Source organism: Melospiza melodia, chromosome 10 (genome assembly GCF_035770615.1).
Source record: "Melospiza melodia melodia isolate bMelMel2 chromosome 10, bMelMel2.pri, whole genome shotgun sequence".
Taxonomy (NCBI): domain Eukaryota; kingdom Metazoa; phylum Chordata; class Aves; order Passeriformes; family Passerellidae; genus Melospiza; species Melospiza melodia.
Window position 1 is genome coordinate 20276010 of NC_086203.1, and position 13081 is coordinate 20289090.

The window sequence follows — 13081 nt, forward strand, 5'->3', positions numbered from 1 at the left end:
GGGACTGGATTTGGTCTTTTTTTTTTCTCCTGTCATCCACTACAAAAAATATTTGTTGGCTGCTCAGTAGATAAAAAATCCCCATTCTTTGAGACACCAAGAGAAAGAAGAAACCCTTCAGGTTATTCTTGTAGCATTTATGGGGCTGGGGACAAGGTCAGCTCACATGAATTCATCAACACTCTTTTACTCCATGGGAAGGGACCTTCTGTCACCTATCCCTCCTGAATCCCTGCTGCAAAATCTCTTATTTATTACACTCAATTAAAAAAACCCAACCAAACAAACCCACCAAACTAAAAAATACTAAAACCATTTCAAAACTCTGTTGCTTTAGCACAGCACTGTGACATAAGTCCAGATTAGGTTGAAGCCAGTTGCTAAGTAGCCAATGCACACTTTTTTTGCTCAAAAAGCTAATGAGGGTCCCCATGTTTGACTGAGCATACCAGGGTGGACCCAGCTGTCAACAGGAGAGTGAGCTGCACCCCACCAGGCCCCTGGTGTTCTGAAAGTCAAAGCTGAACTTCTTCCATGAGCACATTCACAAGGGAACAACTTCTTCTAAACACAGGCAGCTTCTTGCCCTGTTTGAAAGACTTTGGAGAGCAGAGAAGGTGCAGCTGAAGAGTGCAGGGGATAAAAGATGCAGATGGAGATTTCTGCACCAACAAGCTGGTTGGGCACTGGGATGGTCCATGCAGAGCCAAAAGGGCTGTGAGCTGTTCAGTCTCTGCTTCCCAGGGCCATTAGCAGGAGCAGAGGATGCTTACCATGTCCCAATGTCTTAACCACAGTCTCATCTTTGCAGTTGCCTCTTACAAGCAGTTTTCCCAACCTTCAGCAAGCACATACTTCTTTGAAAGGGAGATGCTGTGTGTAATATCCTAATATGATGAGCTGTGATGATTATCTTTGTCTCCCTGCCAAAAATTACCCCTCACTTCAGAGCAGACATAATCTTGCAGAGACCAAAATACAACAATAGCCTTAATCAAATCCTAGAAACATCCACCACTTCCAAGGATCCCTAAGTGAGTTCTCTGACTTGAATTTTTTCAGTCCAACACAAAGTGGAGTGGCTGTACAGCTGACCCTCCCTGGACCATCCTCAGTACTCTGGGCTGGGTCTGAGGGGTGTCAGCCACTGACAGTCCCAAATTTCCCCCCACATCTTTCTCTTGCTGCATGTAGGGATAGGAGCCATGGATTCAAGCAGTGGGAGATTGTGGGGACTGGAAGTAAGAAAGTGATGGGGAAAGACTTGGGAGCACCAGAGTGCCACTGCCACCTACATTTTCAGTGTTTTGTGCTCCAGGTCATTGGAGATGACAACAGGAGAAACTGCCTTCAAACCCTGTGGCAAGTGAATGCATCCAGGTGGATGCATTCCCACCATGCATTCCCACCATCCCCACCATGTTCTGCCACCCTGAGAATCTCATCTCACAGGGAACTGAAGACAGAATCCACCCCAAAACCTTTCTGTCCTACAGTGCCTGCCTGTACCACCCCTACCTTAGCCCCTACAAATGGCTAAGTGTCCTTGGGTGGCCTTTGGGTCACCTCCCATCCATGGTCCCCTCAGGGCAGGCACAGGCAGAAGCAAAAGCACCTCAAGTTAAAGCCTTCAAGGTAGAATTTGAACAGACCTCAGTGCCTGTGAGGAGAGGAGGAGACTGTTTTCAGCTAACCTATAAATAACCATCATTTCTATAAACATCTGCCAGGGTTGGGAGAAAGTGAAGGCTGTGCCAGAGACCAGCCCATAATCAAAGCATTCTGGCAAATATTGCAATAGTGGGGTCTGTGTGGGCCGTCTCCACATACAGTATACAAATATTTACTGTAGATTTGCCTGCTGCAGTAACTACTCCTTCCTAGCAACTTTCTGTACCAGCACTTGAGCATTTTTATCCCCTCACAATCTGGCTAAGCAAGTTGTTGACTACTTTTTTTTGCCTACCACCTAATGCCATCATTTGCTGCCTTGTCTGTCACGCTTTGCAGCCAGAGATGAACCCTTGGCTTTGCAGTCACCTCTGTCATCTGTCTGGAGGTGTAGGTCGTGGTCACCACCCCCAGACAGGGAAAGAGAACATTTGAGCCCTCAGCAGACTCAACTGGCCTGGAGAACATTAGCTTTCAAATAAAACACTTTGAAGAAGAGATATCTCTGTAGAAGAGATATCACATTGGAATGACAGAAGGGCACAGCAGAGGAGAAGAATGCAGGCAGGAGTCCCTGTGGGAATGGTCTTTGTCCAACACTGGTGGTTTCCCTGCAGGAGCTCCTGTCAAAGAGCTCTGGCTTGAATATTTTCTAGTGATGTAAGAGAGAAACATGCAGCAAATAGCATGTCAGGTTGTGTGAGTGATGCTGGTAAACCACAGTACCTCGCCCTTGACTCTGATGGCCCCTGAGAGAGTGGGGAATGACCGTGCAAGCCAAGGCAAGACTCTTCACTGCCAGCCTGACCTGCTTTTTCTCATATGCATGAAATACTGCTAATCTCAAACCACCTCTTTCTCCCTGCCAGATGGAGTCGTACACATCTGATCCCTTGGTGTACCACGGCGGCATGAAGGTGTCCTTTGTCATCCAGCTGATGAACGCCATCGCCAGAATCGAGCGCGCGCTGCCCAAGCTGACCCTGCCCATCCTGGTGCTACACGGCTCCTCCGACAAGCTCTGCGACATCAGGGGCTCCTACCTGCTCATGGACACCGTGCCGAGCCAGGACAAAACACTCAAGGTCATCCTGCTTTCTTGGTGGTTGGGAGATTGTGCTGTCAGTGAGCATGAGTGGCTGTGAGGGGTGGGAGCTGCTGGCCTCCAGAGAGACGGAGGCAAACAGAGCTGGTGCATGGGGGAGGCTGGGCAGGTGACAGCCCCTTTAACCAGCCCAAGCTGAGCCCTCCCTGGGCTCAGTGTGGTGGCCTTTCACCAGCTACAGCCTGCCTGGGGGCAGGGGATGGTGGCTGCATGCCTAGAGGGTGTCTTGGACATGAAGCATATAATCATCCAACCCAAACTTCTGTCATTCGTATCAATAAATCCCCCCTCTAGCAAGCCACCCGTCGGTCCAAGCACTACCCCTGAACCTGACCATGAACTTAAGCATCTTTGACCAACTTTCAGCCCATCCTTCCTAGGAATCCCACTAATCCTCATCTCAATAGCATTCCCAGCTCTCCTACTACCATCCCTAGACAATCGATGAATCGCTAACCGACTCTGAAGCCTCCAACTATGATTTATTAATCTAGTTACAAAACAACTAATAATGCCCCTGGACAAAAAAGGACACAAATGAGCCCTAATTTTAACATCCCTCATAATCTTCCTCCTACTCATTAACCTTCTAGAGCTGCTACCCTACACATTCACCCCAACCACCTAACTATCTATAAACCTGGCCCTAGCCTTCCCTCTTGGTGTGGAAGTAGAGCAAGTGCCTGAGCAGGTAAAGCGTTGACCCAAAAAGCTCAAAAAAGCTCTTCTGAACAATGCCAACTGTGTGGGCACCAGCCTTACCTCATGTCCCAGCGTGTAAAGGTGCAGGAAGGTCTTTCCAAAATGCTGGACAACAAAAGCCACTTCACATCTGCTCATTTCAAGAGAACCACAGCTGATTAACCAATTGTTAGCACATGAATAAACCTGAAAGAAAAGGGAGGGAGACCAAGGGAAAGCTTTTGTCATCGGAAAAATAACTGGATAGTCTGAGCATAAAAGGAGTAAAATTGCACAAGGCATGATGGGAACATCCCCCATTGTCCTTTACATTCCAAGGGCATGATAAGTATTTCCTCCTCCCTAGTGGAATGGGGCTGGGACATGCATTATGTTCCTAAAGGGCAGCAGGGTGCTCTGGTACCCACAGATGTCAGGCAGGCAGCAATGTCAACACCTTCCTGCTTGTTGAGGGCCAGCACCACCAGTGGCATCTCCTTGATTTCATAACCTGCTACATATTGGAAAAACCTGACAAGTGGTGGGCAGGAGGTGTTGGACCTGTGGGTGTTGATGAGAGGGGACTGAAGGCTGTTTTGTTCATGCAGATTTATTTTTTTCTGTGCTGATCTGTACTTCTCCCTGGTTGCAGGTGTATGAGGAAGCCTATCATGCCCTCCACAAAGAGCTGCCTGAGGTCTCTACCTCTGTCTTCACAGAAATACTGACATGGATTGGCCAGAAGGTCTCAGCAGCTGGGGAAACCAGCCATACTTAAGAGCAATCACATTTGCAGCTCTTACTGGGGTTTTCTAGGAATAGATGTTTTTCTTACTAGAAATCTCTTGGGAAAAGATCTAACATGGAGGGATTCTTGGAATATTTTATCACACACATCTTAAGGGAGGGTGGGGGGAGACGCACAGGGTGGGGCATTATTTGCTGATGTAAATGGCCACTGCCCTAATCTGGAGAAGAGTTGATAGCTGTGGGGTGCCCCCCACCCACCAAACTTTCTCCACAGCTTCCCCTTCTCTGCTTTCGCTGTGGTGACTGGGGTGTGTTTATACTGCAATAATTATTGGTATGTAAAAGAAATCAGTATCTTCCACTTCATGGTTTTGATGCCAGGTGCGTCCCTTGTCCCCACCATCCAGCACCTTAAAAACCCTGGTCCCTGAGAGGAGAGCACTAACAAAGGTGCTGGGTGATGAGGAGAGGCTGAAGATGGAGCTGACAGCTCCCTGAAGGTGAAAGGCTGATTTTCAAGATCAGATCCCTTTGGATACTACCTTTTTAATCAGACCAGGCCAGGGGATAGAGATGCCTCCCCCACCACCCTGCACATCCTCTGCGAGTTTGCACTTGGGGAAAGCATGTTGAACAGTGCTTTGATTTTCATCATCCAGGCAGGATCCCAGAGGGAAGAGCAGGAATGTGGATTCAAAACCACTTAGCACATTCAATTCCCCTGCTTTTCCCCATGTCAAACCCCATCTCCTCTGCAAGATTAACTATTCTGTAAATATCCCTAGGGTCAGGGGTTTTTTCCTTCTCTCTTCTTTTTTTTTTTTTTTTTTTAACTTTCCTTTCTTTTTTCCTTTTGGAATTAATCACTTGTGCTACTGAAAATGAAAAAGCAAAGTCAAAGTTATAAGAGAATATAGTAATATAATATATGATATAGAGGTGGCTGGAAGCTGGGAAAGAAATGGGAGGAGAGCAAAGGAGGAGTTAATCATTCCTTCTCTTGGCAAGGAACAATGTTGTCCTACCAGGATCCGGTCCTTTCACCATAACTTTACAGTCATAATCTGTTGTTTTCCTTCATCAGTTGGAAAATGTCCTGAAAATAATGCTAGAGAGAAGTGCAGAGCATCTGGTGGCTGGGGAGTAGCAGTGGGTGTCCTCATGGTCCACTGGTTTAGCAGGAGCCCCCACAGCATGAGCAGAGATCCTGTCCAAGGCCATCCCAGCCTCCTCCCAGTCAGCACTGGGGTGGATCAGCCCTTCAGGACATGTGGGGACTGAAGGCAGAGTGAGGAGTAAGATCATCCATCCCTCCATCCCTCCCACCTGTACCTTGTGCACTGGGCATCCACAGACCCTGCTGAACGAGCTGCTCTGGAGGAGCCTGTGGACAGGTAAGGCAAATTCTTGAGCTGCCTGAGTCTCTGCAAGCAGCAGGGTGGGAGGAGAGAGTTTAGACCCTGGATGAGAGCAGAGCCATTGTACTGGCACAGTGAAAGCTGCACAGTGATGGCAGAGTGACTGTGCAGGCCGATTTATCCAGCGTGATGGCCTCAGCATGAATATACTTGGCACTATCCAAAGGGAAGGGGCTTAACCTGCACCTCTCCCTCTGCTTTTGCAGAAGAGAATGCAAATGTTGCACTATGAGAGAGTGGGGCATCTGCCCCAGGGACACACCAGCCCTTACTGCCTTCCCTGGCAGCAGCAAGAAGCACCAAGCACTGTGCCTTGAGCTGCTGTCCCCAGGGCTGGATCCCTCCTTTGACAGCCAGGGGATCACCCACCTCTTCTCCCTTTGGAAGCAGTTCTAGCAAGGTTCAGGAAAGGACCTCTGTGCAATAACAGTCAGAATCAGGGCTCAGTCCCATTCAGTCCCAGCAGCACGGATGGATGAAAGACGTGTGGATGCAGGTTGTATCCTTGTAGTTGCCCTAAGGGGCCCAAGTCAGGGAAGCTCCTTTATACAGGTTGATCCAGGCACTTTGGCATTTGTATTTTCTTGCCTCTAAAGAGAGGAAAGAGCTGTAGTTCTCCCAGCAAGGTTAGCTTTTAATTGAAATATTATTCCAGTGCAATCAGCTGTTCTCAGCAGCCCCTGCGAAACCTCTGGTGACACTTACTCTGGGAAGGAGCAATGAGCAGGGCACCTGCTTTCCATCTTCCAGCAGCCTGGCTTGAGGCAACTTCTGCTGCCTGAGCAAGCTCCCTCCTGGCCAGATGCTGCTGGAGAAAGACTGCAAGAAGAGAAACACTCCAGCAGTGATAAATCTCACCTGCTCCTTCAGCTGGAAGGGGAAACAAGTGGGTGTGATCCAGAGGTGACAGACGTTGCGGGGGTAGTAGCAAGATGATGATTTAAGGATAGGATTTTTGAAAGCACTTTTCTTGAGGAAGTCAGGAGGAGTAAATCAATGCCCACAATTTTTACATCCCTTCCAAAGTGACAAGCACTTTGCAGGAGGGGAGAGGGAAGTGACCCTTCAGCAGAAGGGTCAGAGCCCCTCTGCTCCCTCCAACCTGGCTTCAGGCAGAGGAACGTTCATTGTCAGTGCCTTTGCTAAAACGTGTCCTTTCACCCAAGAAACATCTGCAGCTGAACAGAAATAAAGGGAAACCAATTACATTGATCTGGGGAAGACTTGTCTTTCAGTCTACAGCTCAACTCAGCAGTGGCACACAGCCTGGGGAGGCTGTTTGAAAAAAGGTTTACACACAAAACCTACAAAGAACAGCAACAACAACAACAAAAATAAGCCAAATGACCCCAAAGCCATGGCAGCAGGTATTGCCACCCTCAGCCAGTTTTCTGAAGAGTTACCTTCTGAGCAATTAACACAGGGAAACCTATCCAGAAGAAGCTGACACTGCCTGTGCTGACCCCACAGACCCCAGGCTGGCTGCTGAGCAGAGGGGCCACAGCCCCTTGGCAGGTGGGGAAATGAGTGCAGAGGGAAGGAGCCAGGAACAAACCAGCCTGGGCCAGGTGAGACAGCAATCTGCACATTCCAGCTCTCTCTGCTGTTGCTGATCCCTTTCCCTGCCTGTAAGCTCCTTTATACTGACCTAGTTAGGTTTCACCAAGCCCCGGAGGAATTCTTCCTTGGCTGACCAGATTAGCAACGAGAAGAGCAGCTGCTGAGGGAAATGTAATTACACTGTTTCCAGCTGGCAGGTACCACTTGCAGGGAGCACAGCCAGCCTTATGAAAGTAGCTGTGCAGAGCTGCACCAGAGTCTGCTCTGCCTTGGAGAACAGGTGGCACCCGTGACTGAGCAATAGCAACGTGTAACTACTGTATATCCCACCACCTGTAGCACTGAGAGGCCATTTCCCACTGCCTAACCCACCCTGTTTTCTATTTAGCCTATCCTTTTTATACCACTCACCTTAGCACACTGCCAGCACAAACCCCTTGGGATCACGTTTCCTTTTACAAGTAATTCCTGAGGTTGTCTCTCTTGTTCTGTTGTGTTCCAGTTCAATAAAATACATTATATATATATATATATATATATATACATATATAAAAAACATATATACATACACATGTATTTTCAGTGGAAAAACCATATACAAGTTTAGGATTCTTAAAGGAATACAATGTATATTGCAACTAATAATAAAGTTATGTTTTCTGAACAGAGTGTGTCTGAGGGTGTCATTGGTGACCACTCCAAAGTGCTTCCCACAGCCCAGATCAAACAGCAGTGTGGAGCTGTTGGAGGACAGGCAGTACCAGGCAAACTCAGCCTGCTTCAGCAGCTGGCTCCCATGCTTTTAGAAACCCATTACAAATGTGGTGTTGGTCCTGAACTAAACCCAGTTCCAACAGGAAGCATCTGCACTGTGGCCAGAGTAACTGCTGATTAAATCCTACATTTTGACCCCAGCTGTGGCTGCAGATCAGGCTGGGGCTGGCTCTGATGCTCTCAGCTCCCAGGCAGTGCCCAGATGCTGGAAGAGCTCCTGGTCCATGCAGAGCCAGGGTTGGTGCTGTCCACACTGCAGAACTGCCCCCACCCTGCCCAGAGAGTGGGGCTGGGCCAAAGAGCAGCCTCAAGGTCCCCTCTTGCTCTCCCCTCTATTCACATTTCAGGACAATTCACTTTGTAAGGCTCCCCAGCCACTCACACTCCAAACCCTGTGACAGCTGCTGCAGCAGGGCACAGACAGGACAGGCTGCTCCCATGCCGGCCCTCTGGGCAGAGCCATCAGCAGCACCAGACCCAACCTACAACCTTCATCAACTCATTTCATCTTCCTTATGCCTCAAGTCCCTAAATCAAGAGAAGAGTATTTGCCTTCTGCAGTCCTGTGCAGGCTCTGTGTCTGATCACACACCAGCTCTGGCCAAGGGCTTTGATGCCCATCAACACAGACAACGGGGGCTTTTCACCAAGCCAGCAGGCACACTATGCAAGTAAGGAACATCATTAGTAACAACATTTGCTTCATTTTAGGCAAGTGCACAGCTCTTTCTTCTAATATTTTGGTGGCTTGTTAAGCTCAGCACAGTTTTGAGGGTCACTGGAGGGTGCTCACCGTGGTGCTGGGACAGGGACTGAGCACAGGAGGGAGGGGACAGTCCCTCAAAGGGCTGGGAGCAGCAGCAGCCCAAAGGAGCCCTTTTGGTAGTGTGCACTTCTCCCAGTGTCACCAGCTGATGGCTGCTGAGCTGTCACATAGGTGGCCTTCCTGTTTTTAGCCTGTGCTTCTACTGTGATCCTGCAGGAACCTTGAAGCTTTTGCCTTTTTCTCCTGCCTCAGCCTGGTGTTATCCAAGGCTGGCTCTGGGGGTAGCTCCCAGCTGGGGATCAGCCAGGGAATGGTAAAGCAGGAGCCAGAGCAGGGTCAGGGTGTGGGGAGAGCTCCTTGGGAGTCCTTTCCAGCAAGGACAGAGCCTGCATCACCACTGGCACGTAAGACAAGAGGTGCCATACTCAGTCACAGAGCAGCAGGGACCGGGCCTCTGGCACCACCCAGGCCAGGCTCAGGCCCTGAGCAGGCAAAGGCTGCAGCTCCAGGGAATGGTGAAGAATTTCCATTCAGATCTGCTCAGCACACAACCCACAGTGCTTCACCTCCATTTGCTGCTGGTTGAGCATCACAGGAGGGAGCAGTGGGGCTGCAGCCACTGCAGAGCTGCTGCTGGGGGTGAGCACGGACCTCTCCACCCTGCCTGGCTTCAGGCGGAATTCCAGCACAGGAAAAGGGAGATGGAGCTGAAGGGCTGTGCAGGTGCCAGCACACCACCAGAGACAGGGGTGCCACACACACTGCAGCCTGGCACCTGCTACACTCCTTTGCACACAGAAACAGGGTCGTGCTCTCCCGGCTTATCCATCTGGGATGCTCTTTCTCCTTCTGAGGGGGAAGCTGCTGATGTGGAGCTGCCACTCACCTCCCTGCTGCTCTCCAAACTGCTGCCTGATTTAGCCACAACTGAGCAAACACTGCAGAACCCACATCTATCTCCCAACAGGCACAAGCCAAACAAAAGCCTTCCCATGGCCACCACTCCTGCAGGGGAGTGGCACAGGATTCATTTCCCTTCTCTCTGGAGGAAACTCCTCAGTGGATGGAAACATTCCAGGAATTTAGATGAAAAACAATTCCTAAGAGATCAATTAAGAGCTTGGATAGATTGCACGATATGTGCTATCCAAAGGGAACTTGGCAAAGAAAGCTACTTGGCCTGGGGGGGAGCTGATGGGAGGGCAAGATGTCAAGCATGGAAAACACTTGTCTTCTAAGAAAACACAGAGACAAGAATGGCAGAGGGGAAGGAATGGCAGCTCAGGGGCAAAGGACAAATGGTACCTTAGGAAAGTCCATGACCAAAGGCAAGAAAATATCTGCCAGGGCACAGTAAACCTTGGTGTGAGACCCAGGAAAAGCTGGGCTTCCCAGACCTCCCAAAGTCAGCAGCCTTTGTGTCAGCATCTTGTCTTCATTTACATTTAAAAAAAAATAGATGGCAACACCAGCAAAGCTCTCTGCAGGCTGACACAGTGAACCCTGGAGCAGATTTTTTTTAGCAAATAAACAACCCACGTTCCCCATACAGAGAAAAATAAAAAAAATCAGCTTTTCCCTCTGGCTGGACTGCAGGGTCAGCCTCATGCTGAAATGACAGTGAGCAGTGAGCATTCTCCCTGTGGGCTGCACAGGGCAGTCCTTGTCTTTGTCACATCAAAGCTTCCAGGGTTCACCCCGTGCACTTTAAACACCAAGTCCTCTCCTCCCATGCTGAGCTGGTGCACATCCCATGCTGAGGCTGGTCTGTGCCAAACCCAGCCCTGAGGCCCTGGTGTGACTGGAGAGTGCTGGATCCCCAGTAAATGCCTGATGTGCCCCTCACTGCAGCACCACGAGCACTGTGCTCAGCAGAGACAGAAGCACTGACCCCTGTGTGCCTTCAGACTGGGAAGATTGATGTTTATTTGCATGCCTGATTGGAAAAGGTCACAAAACCAGGAAACAAGAAATACCATGTTCCCTGCCCCCAGCAAGAGAAGGTGCAGCCACCCCAGGAGCAGCATGGCCAGAACCTTGAGCAGCTTTGGAGATGCTGTGCCTGACTGGCACTCAGGCCAGAGAACAGCACAGAAGAAAACAACTCACCTGAAGCATTTTCAGCTTCTCAAGAAGAGCTTTTCAAAACGGGAAGGAGATTGAACTTGCCACCAGCAACTCCTTTTAAAACTCCTGGATAATTTATAGTCTTAGATCCATGGAGAAAGGGGATGGAAGGAGCTCTGGAGAGCAGATTGCTGCCTCCTGTTACGGAAGCAAGCTTAAGAAAATTAATAGAAATATTGGTAGTTCTGCTATGCTGTGCCAAGAATGTGTTAAAATAAAACCTTCTGAGCACACAGGAGAGATACAATGTCAACTCAGCCTTGATATGAAAGATCAGCCTGCATCTCCTAAAGCACATCCCAAGGAGCAGTAACTAACACACCAGCTTTCCTTCCCCTTCAGAGCAGGTCTGCACAGCCTGTCTCACACAGTTCATCACTGTCACAGCCTTGTACAAAGAGTACTGGGATGACTCTGGCTCACAAAGTTGTTATAAAAGAATACAGAGGGAGGCATTTTTCCTTCCTGGAGTTTTAATGCTATCACAGTGCAACACAGGCCAGCTTGGTTTCCTCCATGGGAAAGCTACATCAAGTTATTTTGGGCCAAATTTTCCCTGAGCCCTTGAACAGAAGCATCTGGCCACACCACAGCACTTCCTTCAGCTCTTTTCTCAACCCAACACGCCAAAGCAACAGCCTTGCCTTCTGCCATACCAGCAAACAGAGCAGGCAGACTGCTGCTGCCATGAGCCAGCAAATCCCACTTTCTAATCCTGCTCTTTCCCCTTGAGCTTGCTCTGCTGGTAACAGGAGGAGGGAGAGGAAAGCTCTCACACTCATTTTCAGAGCTTATTTTGGGAACTGGCAGACAGACCCTTGGGACTGGAGCTAGTTGTTTGCATGGCACTAACTCTCTTCCAAGGTTTTCTTTAATCTGCTGAAATGCCCTTCAAAGCTTGTCCTGCACTTTTATGCTTACAAAGTTAACCACAACCAGGAAAAGCAAAGGGCATGTGTGTGCTCGTCCCCTTTGCCCCACATGCTGATCACATGGAAGCTGGAAGTGCACAGCTTGACTTTGCCTGAAGGATCTGCACATCCATATCAGCACCCAAATGTGGCTGCCTAATTAAGTGCCCCTCTGCAGCCCTTGCCTTGGCTATTGCCAATAACCCACCTCCAATTTCCAACATAAAACCCTTGAAACCATTTGCAGCCTACAAAAGGGTTCTCTGTCCTTCTCCCTCAGCACTTCCTCAAGGCAGGCAGCAATCCCAGCAGAGCCAGCACTTTTATTCAAAACAGGCCCCAACTATAATAAATGGTTTGCTGGTGTGGCCTCTCAATAAATTTGTTCTGTCAAATCTATTTTAGCTTAGAAGGTAAAACAAAAACCTGCTTCTCAACACACCATGAGCAGAGAACCACACCAAGCCATGGTTTGCCATCACCTGCTTCAGGGATGGCTCATCCCTGGGAGCTGGGCACAGACACATTCCAGCTCCCAAAGCTGTGATGGCTTTGCCAGGCTGTCCACAGCAAGGGAGGAGAACAATGTCACCCTGAGCAGACGAGTCTGTCAACTCACACTGACTGCAAACTGCTGTGTGGGAAGTGCCATCTCCACTTTGACCATGACTGTACAACATGAGCAGCTCCAGCCTCTTGCAGAAGCTCATCCTTTACTCTCACAGCACAATGCTGCTCCTTGTGTGCGCTGTTTCTCGAGTCCCAAAAACCAGATTAAGCCTTGAACTTTTCCAAGCCCTCCCTTTAACAGCATTAGTCATTTAGATGCTATTAGTATCTCCTCTCTGGAAATTTCATGTTCCTACACAGACCAACAAGGACAAGAGGGATGCTCATTCCCTGAATGCCAGTCATGCTCTGAAGTCAACAGGGGCTGCACAGACAGCTCAGCTATTGCCTTCACCCAAAAGATTGTAGCCACCCAGGCATACAAGAAAGCAGACAAAAAACAAGGTGCCTGTGTCCTCAGAGAGGAAGGACTGCCAGACACTTCAGCAGAGTCACAGTTTGGGAGAAAACACAGGCTTCCAACCCCAGGAGTGAGCTGAACAAGTCAGAGTAGTTAAACACAAAGGCTGAAAAATCTCCATCCTTGCATTCAACAGACAGCCATCAATGACAGGGGCACGAGGTGGCAAGAAAAAGGGAAAGACAACTTATCTGTTAGCAACAGCCCACAGCAATTTTCTGAGACAAACATCACCTCCCTGACAACAACCATGGCAGTGACCAAGCCTGTGCCATGGTGCTGCTAAAG

The 13081-nt window shown here is 49.2% G+C and overlaps 1 protein-coding gene across 3 annotated transcripts in view; it reads left to right on the forward strand.

The window, feature by feature from the left end:
- The window catches only part of MGLL (monoglyceride lipase), a 102712-nt gene extending 94863 nt beyond the window's left edge, over window positions 1-7849 (forward strand). For all 3 annotated transcript variants that reach the window (XM_063164776.1, XM_063164775.1, XM_063164777.1), the window contains 2 exons: window positions 2541-2756; window positions 4110-7849. In XM_063164776.1, coding sequence (XP_063020846.1) covers window positions 2541-2756; window positions 4110-4235 — 342 coding nt within the window. In that variant the 3' untranslated portion in view covers window positions 4236-7849. The remainder of the gene's footprint in view (window positions 1-2540; window positions 2757-4109) is intronic.
- The last annotated feature ends 5232 nt before the right edge of the window (window positions 7850-13081 follow it).